General features: G+C 40.3%; 1 protein-coding gene and 2 long non-coding RNA genes across 4 annotated transcripts in view; 1 reads left to right on the top strand and 2 right to left on the bottom strand.

Moving 5' to 3' along the window:
• The window catches only part of LOC310903575, a 29,907-nt gene extending 17,519 nt beyond the window's left edge, over positions 1-12,388 (bottom strand). Inside the window, exons 1-2 of the long non-coding RNA XR_014587611.1 lie at positions 11,699-12,388; positions 1,307-10,204 (exon numbers count right to left, since the gene is read on the bottom strand). This is a non-coding gene — a long non-coding RNA (uncharacterized lncRNA). The remainder of the gene's footprint in view (positions 1-1,306; positions 10,205-11,698) is intronic.
• Positions 7,125-16,591, top strand: LOC310903577. The gene is made up of 2 exons (XR_014587613.1): positions 7,125-7,259; positions 13,055-16,591. It is a non-coding gene; the product is annotated as an uncharacterized lncRNA (long non-coding RNA).
• Positions 15,952-19,448, bottom strand: part of SHISAL2A (shisa like 2A) — a 17,255-nt gene continuing 13,758 nt past the window's right edge. The window contains exon 4 of one of the 2 annotated variants that reach the window (XM_083847044.1): positions 15,952-17,343. In XM_083847044.1, the coding sequence (XP_083703170.1) occupies positions 17,188-17,343 (156 nt within the window). In that variant the 3' untranslated portion in view covers positions 15,952-17,187. The remainder of the gene's footprint in view (positions 17,344-19,448) is intronic. The other variant, XM_083847045.1, reaches the window with a different exon arrangement.

Genomic DNA, 19,448 nt, shown 5'->3' with positions numbered 1-19,448 from the left:
AATCAAAAAATTGCAGGGCAGTAATCACAGCCACTGTCTGCTCAACTGAGCATCAGCACCCAGCTGGGTATGGCAGCGAGGGTGCAAAGGGAAACAGAATTTTGTGCAGATTTTTTTTTGCAATTGAAATCCTTTTAGGGTAATAAAACACACATGAGACTCGCTTCAGCCTATGAAACCTGATTTGCTTTTCTTTTCCAGAAACAGCTTCATAAGAGCATTCTTCTGGACACGGCCTTCAGATGAGGAGAGGGGACTTTTACTCCTGCTTACGCAGATAGAGAGTTGAAACACTCTTCCATGGAAACCCCATACCCATTTAAGAAAGGGTTTATTCAAGGGACTAAGTCCCACTAGCTGCTGGCCTGAATGGCTGAGTCCACTGTGTGAGCAGCTCCTCCCTGCACCTCTCTACATCCTCTACATCACAAGGGCCTTCCATCCCGCTCTTCCAACCTCCAGCTAAAGCTGCTTCTTTCCAGAGTGAATCTGCAGTGGGTGACTTGCAAAATGGCAATCCTGTCGGAATTTAGGGATTTGGCCTTTCAGTTGTGCAAACTGAGGTCCTGTTTTACTGAGTAAAAGCATTTTCATTATTACAGTAGTAAAACCTAAGACCTCTAGCACACACCTTGATCCTGTGGCCCTGGGTACTTACGCTTCCTGGCATTAGTCAGTTCCTGAAAGGTAACTTCCTCTGAGTCTCAGGGCCATCTTCCCTGTGGTTGTCCTCTCTGATGGAGCTGATTCCACCTTTCAGAGCCAGGCCTCTGGAGCATCCTCTGTCCCTACTGAGAAGAAATAATGGCAAGCTCTCTGCTGTATTAGTTCTGCTTTTTTTTTTTTTTTAATTATGACAATCGTTTCACCCATTCAACCCATTGCTTGCAGTTCAAATGCCTCCCCCTGCTACACCAGTTTAGACGTACAGCTATGTACCAGAAACATCTCCCTCCTGGTGCTGTGCAAATGTCTGATGGCTTTGTTGGAAAGCATTATGAGCAAGAAGAGGGTCAAATAGCAAAGGTAGCAGCAGCTTTCATGATGGGTAGTTCTGGATCTTTGCTTACCCTTATCAATACCAAGGGATATTTGTTTTATTTTTTCTGCTGATTTCAGTAATGTAAGGCTGACATAGTATGCTTGCCAAAGTGTGAGATGATCTGCATTACATATCTTCCATAAACGCTTGTGGGAACTTTGAGAGATGGACAAAATCTTAATGCACCTCTTTGCTTTTCAGTGTTTCCCTACCGTTAACAGTAAGCACATTGCAGTACTGCAATTTGGGATTCATCTTACCTACCTATAAATATCTGAAAGGCAGGCCTCTGCTCGAAGACAGCCATCTGGGTCCCTTCCAACAGCAAATGACAGGAACACATGTTGTTACAGGGTAAAATATCTATCCTGGGCCAAGATGAATTGCTGTGTGCTGAGTACTGTCTTCTTCCATTGGTTAGAGAAGTATGGATGAATAGCTAAACCTGTGTAATTAATTTTTAGATAGTTAAAATAAGGTGAGACAAATCTAGTCTTTGCTGCTGTATCTGTTTTGCTTTGCTTTCAAAAGATCTGCTTGGTTTTTACAAAACATGAGCAAGTTTCTTGCTTTCAGGACTAAGTTGTTAAGATTAAAAAATAAACTTCCTCCTCCACTGGCACATTGTTTTCTTCCCTAGCCATCTACTACTGTTTTTTTTTCCCCCCTCCTTCCTGCAACGTACCAGGCTGTGGGCACTCTGAGGTAGTGGCTGCATTGAAATGAACCTTTGCAAGGGTTTAAGATGGAAATTCTGAATTCAGTAATCATGATGTTTGAAATGAATAGTCAATCATGCACAGACACGCTGCTGGAAAGTTTACATTTGTCTATTCATTGCCCTTCCTCAATTACCAGCTTGAAAAAACATCTTCTGTTCTACCAGTCCACACTGCAGGGAGCCAATGTACAACTTGTGTTGGGCTGTTTTGCCCTTGACTGGCTTTTGCTTTTAATAAGAGAAGCGTATGCAAAATCCTATTCTTACCTAGTGCTCTATTTAGCAGTCCTTAACTAAAACTGCAAACAAGGAGGCCCTATCAACTGACAACATTACTATCAATTACACCATAAAGAAGAAGAAAAATAGACTTCTAAAAATAAGAGACTAATTGTAGCAGTAAATGTTACCTGCAATTAATTTGCAGGTCTCTCAGAGGAACCCAGAATGGAAAGCCATATGTTATAGTCGACACCTGATGCTGGAGAGACCTTGCCCTTTACACTTACTTGCTGTATTTTAACTATTTTGCTTGTACATCAGGATTTGGGCTGGGGAGAGTTTTTGTCTTGTTTTGCTAATTTAAACTTAAAATTAGCCTAGGTCATATTTTAAAAATCTTATTTTTCTTTTAACCTAGAGTATTGCAATCTTATTTTTCTTTTTAACCTAGAGTATTGCATGACCTCATCTTACTTTCTCACTTGTATTTTTATCTTTCTGGCTGAAGGGAGCTGGGGAGCACACAAGGAGGGGACAGGCACGTTTGCATGCCAGAGTTGTTCTCTGCTGGAGAGCAGTGACAATCAAAACTGCTCAAGTGTTTTACTGGCTACTTGGCAAACACTGATTTTAGAAGTACTCCAAGAGGAACTACAGGGAATGAAAAGAATACTGAGGCTGCAAGCTCCACCAGGCAAACAGGTGGAAATGATTGCAAAACTGGAATCAACAGGTCTCTGGACAACCACGGTTGAGTTGGAGACTGTCGGTGTAGCTCTTGTAGAGGGAAATCTCCTCTCAAGCCTCCTGTGCAAGCTCCTGGGAGACAAACCCTGGCAAAGCATTCAGCAGTCATCTTACCCGACGTTGTTACAAGTATGAAAAAATAGTCAAACATGCTTTAAAATCAGGGAGGAGCACAGCATGTAAGTGGTGCTAGAAACCAATGGGCTGTGGTGGAAGGGAAGGAGGACACACCGCCTGAGTGCTGTCACTGGTGCCTGCCTGATGGTGTAAGTAGGAAGGTGGTAAGAGGAGGGCTCCCAGAAGAGCCTGGGAGCAGGGCTGTGTAATGAAGTTACCACATGACATGATGAAACAATTAAAGGTCACTGAGATCATGCAAAAGAAACTGGAATACTAAACCTGCCTCTCAAGCCTCTTAATGAGTTCTTAACCATCCCAGTATCACTGATGCTCACATGAATAAAAGAATGCTTTTGTTTCATAACAATAAATGCCTTGTTAGCTAGCCCCCACTTCTGTTCCATGGTAATTTAAATTAATGACATTTATGTCTTTTCTTTAAAGAAATGGTTATTGCAGCTTTCTCATGGTGCCAAAAGAAAGAAGTCTATTGTTCTTCATGCTATTACAATTATTATTTTTTTTAAGTCTAAGTTGTTTTTTATTCACTGGAACAGGGAATATGAATAGCAAAAGAGAATTACATTTGCATTGCATAAAATAAAGGCAAAACCACTCTTGTGGAGTCTTTACATACACTCGGCAAACATTTTTTAAATTCCCATATTCCCAAAACATTCTCATACACATTGAGGTTCGGCAGCTTGTTCAAAGGAAAATTTGCTTTGTTATTATTTATACTGTTTGCCTACTGAAATGATAAGCTTTCTGCTCCTTCCAGGAAGATTCTGGGTAATCTGAAAGGATCAGAGTTGTATATATTTCCTGTGGTCGTAATTTTCTAGTCATTAAATATTACAAGCTTTCTTTCGCCTTTCCCCCGGAAGATAAGATTTTGGTTTTTGCCCAGCATTACAAATGGTCACATTTCTAAGAAACATTATAACAGCTCAGTCTTTATCTTTGTAGGGCTCTGTTTCAGCCCTATAGGAGGACTGCAAATGCTCTGTAACATAATCTGTCAGATACATTAAAATCCTGTGAATTAGAGCTAATTGTAAAAATCCAGGAATAAAGAGAAAGTAACCTACTGCCTGACCACTCCTGCAATAGTAGATACAGTATCTTACCCATCACTTGTGCTTCAAGTTGTTTATTTTGATCTGGTGATGGAAAGGTTATTGGAAATCACAGAAAACCTAGAGAATGTAGGTGCTGAGAGCCAGTGGCGTGGTGTACTCAGGGAGGTAGCCAGAGAGCAGTTGTCAGTGGTGTGCACGAGGCGAGGGCAGTACCTAGGCTTTATGGATGGAGGCCTTCTTTTGCAGTACTTGGGCTCATCAAAATGGGATTTTCTCAGCTTTTTCTCAGAGAGATTATCTGAATCGTTAATTGTCTGGGAAGAAAAAAAAATTGCTAGAATTTTGTTGAACAAATTGGATTTCGTGATCTACATACCTGTATTGCTAATTAATTCGCATTCCCAGCTCTCCTTCGCATTACCTATGAATTTACCTCACTCTAATAATTCAGTATCTTTTAAAATTTGACTTGAATGAAGCAATCTTTTTCCTAATCTAACTCCAATTGTTTCTAATTTGGGAGTCAGAAATGCCTGAGTACATCACTAATATCCCTCAACACTCTTCAGTTTTCACTTAGCCACTGGAGAATACTTTAGTGGTTGAGTGTCGGTTTTTAATTACATGACTGTGTTGGAAAAGCTGCTTTATTTCAGTCCTCTACCCTTCTGAGCCACATAAACAGAACCGGAAATCTGAACTGCTATTTGAAAAATGGCTATTGTAAGACAACGTGTGTACAATGGCAGTTTGCATACTTTTTTATCACTTGAAATCACATGGCGCCCAGATGTGCAGTATGCTGTTGTCCAAAATGCTAAAACATTAGAATCATATTCTGGAATTGCGCTGAGGGAGTTACAATGCACTTTCTCTGATAATTGGTATGTACAAGTAGGTTAGGTTTCATTTACAGAAAGCACCTAGCAAGATAAATGCTCACTCCAATTGCATCAAGTCACATTAAGCAAGATTTTTAATTACATCCAGGTATCTGGAGGTGCAGTACAGTGCCTAATTTGCAGGGGCTAGAGAAGAAACATGCTATGGTGTGTTCCATAAACCTCACTTCAGCTTTGTTAAGACTGGCCCATCTTGTTGCTCTTTTCCAGCTCCTTCCCTCAGCTTTCTCGCCAGCATTTCAGGCTGGCTGTAAGCCACACGGCCACAATAGCACAGTCCTGAAGCTGAGCAAATGGAGATATCAGCACAGAGGCAGGGCTTTGCTAACCTATTGTTTGGAGATGGTACTTTCCTAGGAAGAACAGAGTGAGGTCATGTCTGTTCATAAAAATGTGTAGGCAGACCTCTAGATATCAAGGTAAATTCAATTATTCCTGCAAATTGCTGGCACTTGGAGCAAAACAGAAATTAATAGCAAATCTGGCCTTAAAACTGTTTATCTGTTGTGCTATTCAGGACTCAGCAAATGTTCTCAGCCAGCAAACCCACTGGGAATCCACTTGTTCTGGCTATCAGGCCCAGGACCATAAATCACCGTAGTAGAAATAACTAGCAGTGAACATCAGCATGATTTAGCATTGTAGAGCTCTGCAGAGGCAATACAGTTGCTAGAGGGATTAAACCCATTTTATGGGCTTTGGGTTTGCACTGAGTCTTGGCAAACAGAAGCTGGGCCACCAAGTACACGCTGAGGACTTCAGCGAAATCTTTAGTGAATAAAGTTAGTGGGAGCTCCCTGTCACTTTCTGTTAACCTGCTGTACTGATACAAGCCTTCTGCTCCAGATTGTGCTTCTCTGGAGTCCCTGAAGAAGGCTTTGGAACCGGCAAGCTCGATGGGAAACTATGTCGATGCTCATCGATCCTCCAGCTACACCTTCAGAAAAAAGCATCCATGCTAGTAGTCCCCCTCAGTATTTTCCAGTGCTGGTCTCGCACTGGAAAGCGCAAACAGAGCAGAAAACACCATCCATCTTTCCTAGCACCAAACAAGGATGAGATGTTCCCCAATTTACTTATGTGAGCAGCACAGCACCTTAGTAATTAGTAGTACGGGGATTTCTCATTCTGCCAGGCCTAATGAACATTAGTAATGTTGAGGAATACTGCTGTGAATAGCCAAACATTGCTGTAGTTGTTTATCAAAGAGAATTTTCAATCTAGGTCAGACACGATGGGTTAAAAAAACAGTTTATCAAGCAGTATTGGGTAAAATAAAGGACCTGCTGTAAAAACAAAACACAGGAAAGCTACTATGCATGGTGTTAACTTAAAGAATTTCATCTTTAAATGTCATTTAATATCTTTGTGAGGCATTCTATTTTGGTACTCTCATGCCACAGAATTTGATCAGTTTGCATTAATAACAACCGTATGTTAATACTGCAAACAATTCTGTCCTGTATTTTTTTCTCCTAGATCTATATTCACATCGGTGTCTTCACAGAAGTCCTTAGACAGGAAAGTAACAGCAACATAGTGGATTAGCTCAAGTGAAACCAAGCTGGTCATGTTTTCATATGGATTAAAGCCTTTTCCCAGGTCCTGGTATTTTGCATTTTTGCCTACACTGAGCTACCAGTAACAAATAAAAAGCAGTCCTAAAACAGCCCTGTCAATATGATCAGACTGTTTACAAAAATCATGAGGTTTTTAAATAACTGTTTATGTCCTGGAGGTTTGGCAAGAGGGAAGACCCCAGCAGGCAGAATCTCAAGCCCTCCCCACCGAAGAACACAGCAATAGCTGTTCTTTTCTAGTTTCCAGCAAAACGTTTGTTATAAAGCTGGGAGTGAGGCCAGGTGTGGTCACAAACAAATTTGTGAAGGTGAAATACTTATTTGCTGAAAGTAATTGCTTCCTATTATGATTACCATAGCAATTAGTGTAATTCTCTAGAACACTGCGTAACATCTAATTTACTGGAGAAGAACAGCAAATAAATAACTCTGTCTGCTCCAGAAAACACATTAGTACCAAATCTGGTTTGCTACGTGGACAGCAGGGGAGCTGCACTGTCCTTAGCACTTCACTCTTGCTTTTAAATGCTTGGCTTAGCCAAAGTTGGAGTCAATTAGGTCGCTGTCCCTTAGCAACCACAGCTGGCTTCAGGAGCAAAGCACTTGGGAGCGGACGATGCCTGACTGCTAAACATCGCCACTACAGCACACCCAGGACCACTCTCTCCTGCTTACAAGCGGGGAGACTGGGGCGCAGAAACAGAATCAAATGCTCTTTTAAAAAAGTGTTCGCATCCAATTTTTCAAGCTACTACAGCAGCTTTATCTCCCTCTGATTTCCCACCATCCCCTCGCTCACACAGACTGCTTTCTGAAGAAGTGTTTGAGACAGTAAGGACAGAGGTAAGCACCTAAGTGTGTCTCAACGCGTCTAGTTGCTAACAGCACCAAAGCCAACTGCAGTTAAACACCTACGTACTGCAGATGTCCCCGTGGACCCCTCCTTCTGTGTACTCACATGCAGCACTTGGGTGCTTTTGAAAATGCATCCCTCTTTGCTTAATATTATTGGATCTCAGTCCTACCTGTGCTTCAGCTGTCTCGTACCTTCATCTAACACTATTGGAAAATATTACGCATGCTGGTCTGCCACCAACTGCAACGTGGGGCTGCCTTTTTACTAATCAGAGTTGGATTTTCTTCAAAAAGGTGCTTGCTTCAGCTGTGAAAGTTGTCCTGGAGTTTTGCCATCAAGCACAACACCACAGTATTCCAGGGATTAAATCCCATCTCACCCTGACTACTTCAACAATCAACTTTTTTTTTTTGTCTGTTAAAATTTCTTTAAGTTGAGTCTAGCCATATGGAGAGAACCCTGCAGATATCACAGTTCACCAGTGACTTATGTTGGAGTATTTTAAAGTAGGTACTTAGGATGTCCCTGCATAAATTAGGAAGTTTTGAATGAAAATATTACTGTAATTGTACATTTCCTGTAAGTTATGGAACTTTGGTACTTCAAAAGTGGTGGACACTTCAAACAGTGGTGATGAAAATATTCCTTTATGTAAAAGTACTTCGACTAACTCATTTTTCCCTCTCCTCAAGACATTCTAACTCATTGGATTTATAAAACCCCCACAATCCTCTGTCTACTCTTGTAGCATGCAGGAAGTACTGGAGAAGGGGGTGGGCCCACAGAGCCCAGAGCAGACATTCTGTCCTAGACCTTGATGCATACCCACAGCACAAATAATTAAATATGTGCTAAAGGTTATTTGAGAAAATAAAGTGTATAAGACAGAAAAGTGACGAATTTTGAAGGATCCTTAGTTAAGATTCAGGGCCTAATTCTGATACTGTTTAAAGCTGTTTAAACCAGGGGCTCTAAAAGAACCAAGGCCAACGTACACCGGTGCATAAGAGCGCAGCATCAGGCATCTTCTGCTTACAGCTGTCAGCTGACAAAAGCGCTCTTGAATCACAGATGCAGAGCAGAAGGCTCAGGGCCACACAGCACTGTCCAAGAGTGACAGAAGTGTGTTTTCCCCTAGGAGTTTAAACAGGTTTGAAAAACATTTGACACGTATTACAGGAACTCCCAGTGCAAGCTGAAGCCCAGTGCGGCTGGTCTCAGAGCAGTCTCAGACTGGTGAGGATAGTTTTGCTCTGATATTCTAGCACCCAGCTAAACTGTTCCAATCTGGAAGATCAAATAGATGCAGGTGAAAATACTGGTAGCCAACTATTTCTCATTTCTTTTTGCAGCTGGAAAATGCTGTAGAAAACAGAGGAAATTAATTTGGCTACCACATGTGACGCTTTCCCTGTAGCCCTTAGGTATTTTGTTCAGCCCCAACACACAGGAAAGAAAAATGTCTCAATGTATTCAGTGAGGATCCAATTCTCCACTTGTCACACTTGGCAGCAAATCACACATGGCAGCAAAGCTCTGACTGGCAGGAGACTGCCGCTGCTGCTGCCCAGGGAAGAGCAGTTCTCTCTTGCTACACCATCTCATCTAATCTATCGCTCTACTGACCTGCTTATTGATCATTCCCTGGAGGTCCAGCTTTACAAACAGCACCTGCCAGGGATGCAGGTATGCCACAGAAATGGAGTCAACAGGTATGAAGTAGAATCTGCAGCTACGGGACACTGGCAGCTAAAGAGCAATTGCCTCCCCTGGGCATCTCAAAGCAGTAAACAGAAGCAATCCACAGGAAAAGCCAGATTCCTTTCCTTACAATCGCAATATCACAAGTCTACATCTACCTGAATCCCTCGCTGCCTCATCTCTTAGCCTCTGATCAGTTATGTTCAAGGTTGCATATCAGCTGCGTACATTTTGGGTACGTTTCTCTTCCCTGCTGCCCAACCAAAGCTGTCATACCAAGTTGCCCCGTGCTGCTGTGGATCCTTCTCCATGCTAAAAAACTTGTGCACTTCTATTAGTCATGGACCTGAGCGTCTTCTTATGGAACAAAGGATTTTGAACTGAAGGAAATGGCACAGGATCAACGTAGACAGTGGAATAAGAAATGCTTAGAGTCCTGTCTAATAACGCTCGTAGGCTTTAGAATACGATGTTCAGAGCTCCTGGGAACTGCAGTCATAGCAGAGGCAGCGAGGTGAGAAGTGATCATTTCAATGTAAACAAGGAAAGTTCTATAAAACTGCTAACACAGAGCTAGCAACTACTTAGGGATTCAAGGCTTCTGTGTCTGAAGTTCTTGTGTTTTGAAAATGAAATTATAAGATCCAACAATATTCCTGGTATATTAGACACATATTAATTACGTTCTATAGAGAAATGAGATGACATTTAAATTGCTTCCAGTAATATAATTGCACAATGAAACTACTATATTTCCTTATGCTAAAATAAGAAATGATGATTATGGCAATGTTTTTGTTTTAATAAAATATATATATATATTAAATTTACACTCCTGATTAGCACAAAATAATGGACAAACATTGCAAACTCAATTTATGCTTAGCAATACTGTAACTGCTCCTCAACTGTCAGAGAAACATGTGCTCCCTGGTTTTTCCCTTCCAGTTCCCTTCTTAAGCACGTGCAGCATTCCTGCCTCCCTCAAAATTTGTTCTGTAAAAGGCTGCTATGTGCCTTTGATACTGTGGGATCCTATTCTTCCTAGTCATTAGACTTGAAAGTCTATCTGTTACCCAAATATTTGTTAAAATATTCACATCCCATATTGGTTTCAAGACTTACCTTGAATAAGCTCAGAAGAGCTTAGATTCTGAAAGTTACCTGGGATTAATACAGTGTTTTCCACTCAAACCCCACAGTCTTACATACTGATCTGAACATAGCATTCCTGAAAGGGAAGGATAAATTGGAAAAATGTAAATGTTAGGGGAGGCATGAGCCAGAAAAGAAAACACTAAGTACTTTCCCTGTATCATCTTATGCTGTGGGACTGGAAATCCACACAACCACTGTTCTATCTTGAAGAAGCAGGGAAAAATTTTTAAAAAGTGAAAAGACTAGAAATAACTTTTCCCCAAATCTTTCCCTCACATTTCTATTGCTGTGTTAGACACCAGAAAAAAAAGCATAGAAGTGGGTGAATATTTGGATTTTAATTTGCCATTAAAAATGAAGTCACAAGGGAGACTAACGCAAGCACTGCTGAGAATGATAGTGTGAGCTGTGGCAGTTGCACATAGATAACATGAAAGCAGCCTGCACTGAATACTTCTGTTACCGGGGTACATCCACATCCCCTCTGGAGCACTAAGCCCCATGTTCCCCAAGTGCAAAACCATTTTGTCTCTCGCCTGGTCCTTCTTTTCTTCTTTATGTGCTTTTCAAATAGTACAAGAAAACAGATGGACTACCACTGGCACTACGCCTCTCAGCTTTGTCCCAGCCTGAACCAAGGGACTTCTTGCAATTTATGATAAAGCTGGACCTGGGCCTCTACTGCCCAGTGTCCTTGACAGGACAGATCAATACAGCTTTACAGATTGTATCTCTGAGGTAAACAACCAGACAGACCAAGGACTAATGCCTTCAGCAGGCTTTCTGTTATCTCATGTCTGCTTTTGAAAGAGTCTTTTTCAACTCCATTCTTTCCCAATGTGCTTGGTTGTTGCTCCTCTATTTCCCTTTTCCTCTTCCTGTATGTTACTGTGTGGAATTAGCAGTGGACGCTGAACACCATTCAGATGCAGCTCAATGATTTGCCAGGGAATCCTCTCTACAGGTGTTTGAATACCCCAAGTGCAACTTTCAGATTTAATTCAGTCTCATTATATCACTGAAACAGAGTTCTGCACTTTTATTATTCTCTGTCCTGGGATACTTTATGCTTCCTTTTGCTATTCCAAAAAGATATGGATGCACATGCACAAAACATAACATTTTGTGACATTTTTATTTTTGGCTGGCTCATAATTAACAGTTACTGGGCGAGTTAAACTATTATTCCACTTCCCCTGACTAACACTTCAAAATGACTGCTCAGTGCAACAACTTTTTTTTTTTTTTAAAAAAGTATTGTAGTCTTCTGAGTAACTTGGAAAATTGCATTATTGAAATGCTACTGCTGCCACTGAGGACTCTTCAGCTCCTCATATAACTTACTGTTGCCAAGTTGATAAATATGAAACACCACCTGTTGATAACCTGCAAGGAACACTATTTTCCTCAAGTGGAGCAAGCTCTCCAGTTGAGATGCATTGGAGGGACCTTTACAACAACTGCCACCCATTAGCTTGCTAATCAGCAGCAAAGTGAAAAGTCAGACCCAAAATCTCCATCCCAAAATTCATTAGAACTTGAAGGAAGTCACTTGCATGTTACTCACCAGTAGGTCTGACGTACATTTGCTGTCAACATTATGATCCTTTTGTGTTTTGTTTTGTTTTTCTTTACAGAATAGATGATGTTTGTGAGAGGTATTTTCCATACTGACTTGAAGCTTTAAATTCATACGCAGAAGAATAGTAAGTGATAATGGTGGATCACAGGAATGAAAAGTGGAGTCAGAGGGGAAAAGGGTGTAACAATTAGAGATTTCCCCTGCCATCCCAGAACCCCAGCCCTATCCTCTTCTACCTCCCTTTCACCTCCCTGCACATACCCCATTTTTTCAAATTGCTGTCACAGTAATTAACTCACTTTCACTCAGTTTTCCCATTAGTGAGCTAGACTCCCTATCCCTCCCAAGTGATCTGATCACTCTATCTCCAAAAAACGTAGTTAACACACCTGAAAATGCTCCATGACTGTCATACACACTTTGCCAGTTCTTCTCTATAGGTCCTCGTTTGCTGTATGTGTTCCCGATTATCTGCCTTCTAAGGTCTGCCAAGGCAGCATGTGCATGTGAGTTGGCCAAACACTAGGTCACACCACTCAAGGGTTTATAGAGATGAAGTTTTCACATTTTCAGACTGAACTTTCAAATTTCTTACCTAGAAAGAAATCAACTGAGAAATGCAATTTGTGTATATTGTTTTTGTCTCTTACATGAAATGAATATCCTTCATGTGTTAGCTTAGGTGCATTTACCTCCACATTTCCTCATCATGAATGCAGTGTAGGTGCAGGCAAAGCTATACAGGAGGCAGCATACTACTTCTTACTGACTGCTCTTTAAAGCTCCATCCTGGAAAGGGCTGAGTGCTCTCAAGTCTCCATCTAGTCAAAGAGAAGCAAAGTCACTTTACACATTAGAGTCCAGCTCTTATCTTACAAACTCCATCTGCTATAAAATTACCGAGTGAAATCTGTCATTCTTCATCTGTTTAGCCAAAATGAGAAAATATTGCTAGGATATGACTGAAACTCAAGAGCTGTTAGAGAGGAGTTTGGATCTCATCCTGCCTGGTACTGAGTTCACAACCTAGCTCTTGTGGCATAAGAACTGGCTATTCCCAGCAGTTTTTACATTTATTCTCTCAGTTCTAGCAGAAAAACAGACATTTCCATTCCATCTGTCTCCCCACACACACATTTGTATTGTTGTCATAAACGCAGCCATGGTGTGCAGTCATCAGACTCTGAGACTTAGGACAGACAGGCCGGATTTTTCATGACACTGATACCAAACGAGTGTCACAGTGCCCCAGCATCCTGCAGTGCTACTACAGCTTTCAAATAAGAGGTCAGTAGAAACTCAGAGGATTGTACATTTCTTATTTTGCTCCTTTTTTCCTAGCCAATCCCACTGGAGGACTGGGGTCACTCATGGCAAACCCCAAAGCCTGTCACAGGCGACCTTGCACTTGCCGGGACCTTCTCCATCCTGCAGAGTTACTTTTTGGCATAAAGGACTCCCATTTCAAGCAAAACTCTCTCCTGGGACCAAACAACTGTGGAAGAGGCAGCAGATACCGCTCTGCTGGGAAGAGAGAGGCATGTGATGGGGAAGAGAAGGAAAATGCTGTTTTCCTCCAACCCTTCTCCCCCCAGAGTGGTGGTGCTATACAGGGCTCCTGTACAGCCCTGGAGAGAGAAGAGGTGAGAATGAAAACTAAAGCACAGCAAGACCAAGGCAGACCACATTGACAGCCCCAAAAGGAACATGTATCAACATACAGATGTGTCTATAGTATATAAATCTTTAAAATCACAGTCCTACCAGGATACTATAACAGGCTTTGCCACCAACTTGTGTACAGGCTCAGTATGTTTAGAGGTAAAGATCTGTAGGACTTACTACTTGTGTACTTTACCTAGCTGTTCATAAGATTTAACTAGATCTCCCAGCCTTTGCTTTCCCAGTTCCTGCTATCCCATTGAAATAGACAAAATAAAGAAGAGGAAATACACATAAATTACAAAATCTAGTAACTTGTTCTTTAAAAGAACCATATTACTCAGTTGACCTGTATCTGTACTCATTAGAGACAATAACCTTAATAATTGATTCCCCAACTGCGGTTCAAACAGTTACTATTACTTTTAAACGATGTTTTACATTAATACCAAATGTATTTCTTGGAGTTACATCATATCTCCCATTAGTTGTGGAGAGATTCTAAATTTCTTGCATTCCTCATAAATAAATCTACTTATGTTACTGGAAATATATCTGGCTTTTCATTCAGTATGAAGCACTCAGATCTGACCTCACATGACATTAAAGGTACTGCACCATATCTCTCAGCATCATTAAAATAAGGTTTTTATATTTGCTCAAGAACGTGAAGAAAAATGCTTCACATGCAATGCTGTCTTCACTATGGATTTTAGGATGTCTGGGTTTTATGTTTTAAGAATGGCAACACGCAAAATGAAAAAAATAACAAGTTCCTCTACCTGTTTTAAAACCCAAATACAAGAATTGTGACTCTTTCTTTCCCTCCCCTCATTCTTTGCACCTAAAATACTTTTTAGCAAAACCAGTAACAGACTGAAGGGTGCGCAGCTGATCTATGAAACTCAGAAGGGGTAAAAAATTTGGATTCTAAAACTTTGCTAATAAGTTACCCTGAGTCAATTTTCCCATCTATGCTCTTGTCTGTTCTCATTTCCCACAGGTAGTTACAGCATTGGCAATTTGAAGTATTGCATAAATAACTTGCTGGTATTCAGCATGTTGCTTTATTTCCTCTCCTATAATTGAGTTGTGTTGGTTTGACATTTTGATTCAGCATTGTAGAAAGAGCAGACTCAATTTACTGAAATTTCTGTGGTTGATGCATTTAGGGAAAAATAACGATTCCATTTTGCAGTGCATTCATTAAGGGGAAGGTACTTACCTTACGTTTGTTTGCAGAACCAGGTAGTCATCAGGAACAAGAGGAACACATCACTCTCCTTCCTGGGCTAAGCAACAACTTCGGGCAGGGTGGTCCTGACCTAAGGCCCGATTTCCATGTGTTGTTTTTTTTTTTTCTCCCTGTTTTCCCTGAATGGAGTCCAGTCCTATGGCTATTTGAAAATTATTTGCAGAGCCATTTTGGTACTCTCTTGGTCCTCACCTGAATATAGAAAGGGTTTCCATCTGTTACACACTGCCTGAAAGCAGAGGAAGAATGCAGAGGCAGAAATAATGGCAAAGGACCATGTAATTGTAAGGTGTTATCTGTGGAATCCAGATTATCATATGAAATATGAGAACTGACAACATATTGCTTGTCTGTTGTATAGTATTCTCATCCTATGTTTTCAACACAATATAATATTAACAACTCTTTAACCACCTATTTAATGCCTGTTAACATTTGAAGTCTACTTATATTTTCTACTTATGTTTTCCCTTACATTTTAAACTAAACAAAAAGCTATGAAAAGGACAAATACATCTTCCATGTATACCTACTACGTCAGCATTCCTCCAACCTTAGAGCTATAATCACTTCTGAATTTATTTGACAAAATATTAAATTCCTTACCCGCAACTGAGAGACAGAAGATTTCTTTAAGCTTCAGGCTTATAGATGAAAACTTAAAAGCTTCTCATTTCTATCCTAGGATGAAGCTGAATCTTTACGCTTTTCCTGCCTCATGTGCGCCATAACTTGAAGGACTGAGTCATCTCGGGAATCTTGAATATTTGCCATGTTAGGAAAACAATTAAAACTGACATTACTCTCATTCAATAAACCTGTGACTTTGTTTTTAGTCCCATAATTTAGAAACTGCAAAGGCCAAAGTTTTCATGAATTATACCTAAATAAGGTGATTAATTATGAAAGTTGTTACAAACTTGACTGATATTGTAGAACCATTATGTCTTTTCTACTTAGACCAATATTACAAGTGAGCAGTCAGTTTTTAATACTGAAATATCTAGAGAATGTCAGGGATGACAAGGGTAGACCACTTTGGAGTGAGCTATTCCTACCAGTGTGACTTCAAAGAAAGATGTAGCCAGTCCCAGAACTACCAGTAGCACCCAGTCTGCCTGGTCCCAAGGAGATCAATCAGAGGCTGGTGCCTGTGCTGCTCTGCTGATATTGGTTAAGTACACAGGGAGATGATGCAGAATTTCTATTCCCCACAGTCACTGAGGCCTATTGCATATTACATCATCCTCTCATTTTTATTTTGGCCTTATGATTAGCAAAATTCCTTCACTTTTAGGGGGAAAAAAGTGCTCACAGCAACTCTTGCAAGTTCTTTTTATTAGCATTGATATGTGTAATGGTAACAGAATAGCCTTGAGTTTACTTTACTACAGTCATTTAAACAACAAGCTTAAAATGCTCCTTGAAATGCTCCCAGGGCAAAAAGAATAGGGCTATGCCTAACAGGTACATTAAGCCTTATGTCTGTTAAGCACAGGGACACCTTTGTTGTGATTGCACATGTTTGAAAGCAGTTATGGGCAACATACTGAATCACCTAATGAAACCAGTGTGGGAGGTATTTTTTGTGGTATTTAGAAACCCTTAATTACAAACTAACTAGCTAATACATTTCCTAAGACAAGACCAGAAAAAAAAAATAGGCATTAGAAGTGAGAAAAACACTAGAAGTTTGGGTTTTTTTGGGCCTTCTGGTTTTACAATTTGTTACTTTGGTATCTTAAAACACTCAAAATGAATAAAAAGCTGAGTATCTGAGGGATGATCGTATGAGAAATCAAAGATTTAGAAATTGCCCTGGAAACAAAAAGATAAATATTTTGATCTGCAACACAAGATATCTTATTACTTCACAATTTAAGAATTACAAGACTGCTGGTTCACCAGTTCAAGTTTGTATGAAGTTTAAAAAACTTGAATCCTCTTTGTTCTAAAAAATCTTTTATTAGTGTTTTAAAATGAAAAATACATTTCTCATTTCTATGTGAATCTCAAGGCTGGAATCCTCAAAGGAAACCAGATGGCAAAATTAAAATAAACTGGCAAAAATTGTAATTTTTCCTTCTGCTCTTTGACTGGCACTTTTTGACTAACTTCATTTGGTAGGGAAATTTTCCCATCAAAATAATTTTAAGATCCACGATAACTTTCTGAGGAAAGAAAGTTGGGGAAAAATGATAAATTAAGAAAAATGCAACACAAGCAAATGCCTGATTTTATTGAGGTACTGCACTCACATATTTTTGTGCACCAAGCCAGCACATTTGGTTAAGTTGATCATATTAATGATGTGAGGACACCACATTAAAATGGCACACAGGAACAGCTTAAAACAAAGCTTGGTCAACATGGTGTACTAAATTATGCTCTGCCTAATAACTGTTATCACATTGGAATTGCAGAGGATAAGACAACATAACTTGCATGAAAATGACTAGCAGCCATAGCTGGCATGTGCAAATCAAAATATACTTCTCATTACAGTAGCCATACACAAATACATATCCCAGCACAGCTTCAGGTTGGTCTGTGGTTATCAGCTGTGGTTGTAGGAACCAGGAAACAACTCAGAGTTGGTTAGGTTCTTGTGGGTCACAGTCCACCCTTGTGGCAGAAGAAATCTCTTGAATCCAGTTGGTTCTGCCAACAACTTATTTTGGTGGGGACCTTGTGAAAAAATGCAGCTCTGTACCTGCAAAATAACAAGCACAGTTGAGAATCAGACTGCACAGGGGAAGATTTTCTTCTGCTACACAGCACAGCTAAGGAGATCCTACAAACAAATCCAGAACAAACCACACAGCTCAATGCATTTCACTGGGATTACTTATTCCAAGCATCTCACCACATTCCTAACCTTTACCATGTGAAATATTATACCTCTAAAGGGCATCACTACAGCTATGAACACTAAGTGCCTCCTCTAGGAACATAAGTGGATGGGTAGATCTGCTGTTGCTCCTCTGCTTTGTAATTGGGGATTTCATCCTGGATGTGATAAAAACTTAAAAACACAATGGTGCTAGAGCAAGAAAAAAAAGGCCTAACAGACAAGGCAGTCTTTCATCTAACATTTCTATGCAGTACCTCTTGGAAAATGCACTACTAATATTTACATTAAACTGCCTTTTTTTTTTTTAAGGTAGACAATGTGTATCTTTAAACCTGAAGGATAAAAAATATTCAAAGCTACATATACAGAATTTCTACACAACGAAATGATTCTACTGCTCATTAAAAAGGGATTGCTTCTGAAGTCTTCTGAAGTGAAGCACAACAGCTGTTGGCACAGCTGGGTTTAGAAGCAGATGTTTGTCTAGGTAGGCAAAAATAATAGGTATGCACTGAAGTCTGGCCAGAAAATCTCAGCTAATTCAGCTACTGACAGAAGTTCTGAGGTGTGAAATCTTGGTTTTCAAGGCAGATGGTTACTAGCAGCAAAGAGCATCCTAGCCAGGCAAGAACGTCAGTTCAATACTGGTTCACTGGGAAGAGTGCTGCTTATCTGAGTGATACTTTTCGTAGATCCTAGATTTTCTTTTGCTTCGGGCTCCATGGCTGATTACACATTCTGACTTAAATCAAAATGCACATGACAGATGTAGACTTAGATTTGTACCCTCCCCCTGGCATTGCCTTCTCTAAATACAGCATTTCCAATTAAATATCAGATCAGAAGGGACCTCAGACGTTCCTATTATGGCCATCACTTTCTCCAGACTAGCAAGCAGACCCACACATACTCTGACAGCACACAAGTCTGTTTCTACTCAGAGCAGATGGACAGACATTTCCTTCCCAGACCTGGATGCAGTCTAGCAAGAGCCAGGGTCTCCTGGTGTCACCTTAGAGATGCCTGGGGCTAAGACAGCCTCCCACATACATCAAGGCTGTGAAGATGCTTCACCTATTTCACCTTTGACAAGTGTGAGTCTAGCCTGTTCTTCAAGATCCCTTTTGAAGAAAAGTCCCATCTGCTGCTTCATTGCCTGGTCTAGTATTTCTGGTACCTTTATAGTTTGGAAGATTTTCTATTACTAAATCTGGATCTACTTCAATGTAGAATCCAGCTCATTACTTACCTTGCCTGCCACAGACAAAAAATAATCAGTCCTCTGCTTTACTTATCAGAACAGTCATCTTTTCTTTTCTAGACTTAAGCCAGCTTAAGCTTGATCTGCCTTTCTAAAACCTTTATCATTTTCTCATTTCTGTCTCTTCTCTGGTTTATTAACACCTAAAGAGCATTGCTGTATCACAGGTACTGCCAGCATTAACTGGAATAAATACCACCTTACATCCTGAATACAGCTCCCCTCCTTAGTATGTCAGACAAAAGATGGGCACAGATCATCAATACTGTTTATTACGAACTATAAATTCAAGATAATTTTTCCCCCCACATTACTTAACCAGTTATTCTCCCTCAGGTGAAAAAGAAAAATCAAATCTTAAAATAAGTACAGTACTTGGCTTTCATCTTTATTGCATTTCACCTTTTTGATTTCAGAGCTTTTCTTCAGGGCACCAAGATAATTCTGAAAGGCAGTTTTATCCCCCAAAGTCTTGCAGCCTCTCCCAGGGTGGCATCATCCATAAATTTTATACAAATGCTCTTTATTCCTGGAGCCAAGCTGTTAATATTCATCTGGAATAGTACTGAGACATCCTTCCCTCCAAAAATGTCTGCAAGTGAGCCACTGAAAATTTTGGGCTAATTTTTCCATATATACTTGTAGTCAGAGCCACTTGTTCCCACTTAACTGACAGACAAAATTACCTTGACAAAGTGATAAA

The sequence above is a fragment of the Anser anser genome (assembly GCF_964211835.1).
Source record: "Anser anser genome assembly, chromosome: 8".
In the NCBI taxonomy this organism is placed as follows: domain Eukaryota; kingdom Metazoa; phylum Chordata; class Aves; order Anseriformes; family Anatidae; genus Anser; species Anser anser.
This window is presented reverse-complemented; position numbering and strand designations above follow the sequence as displayed.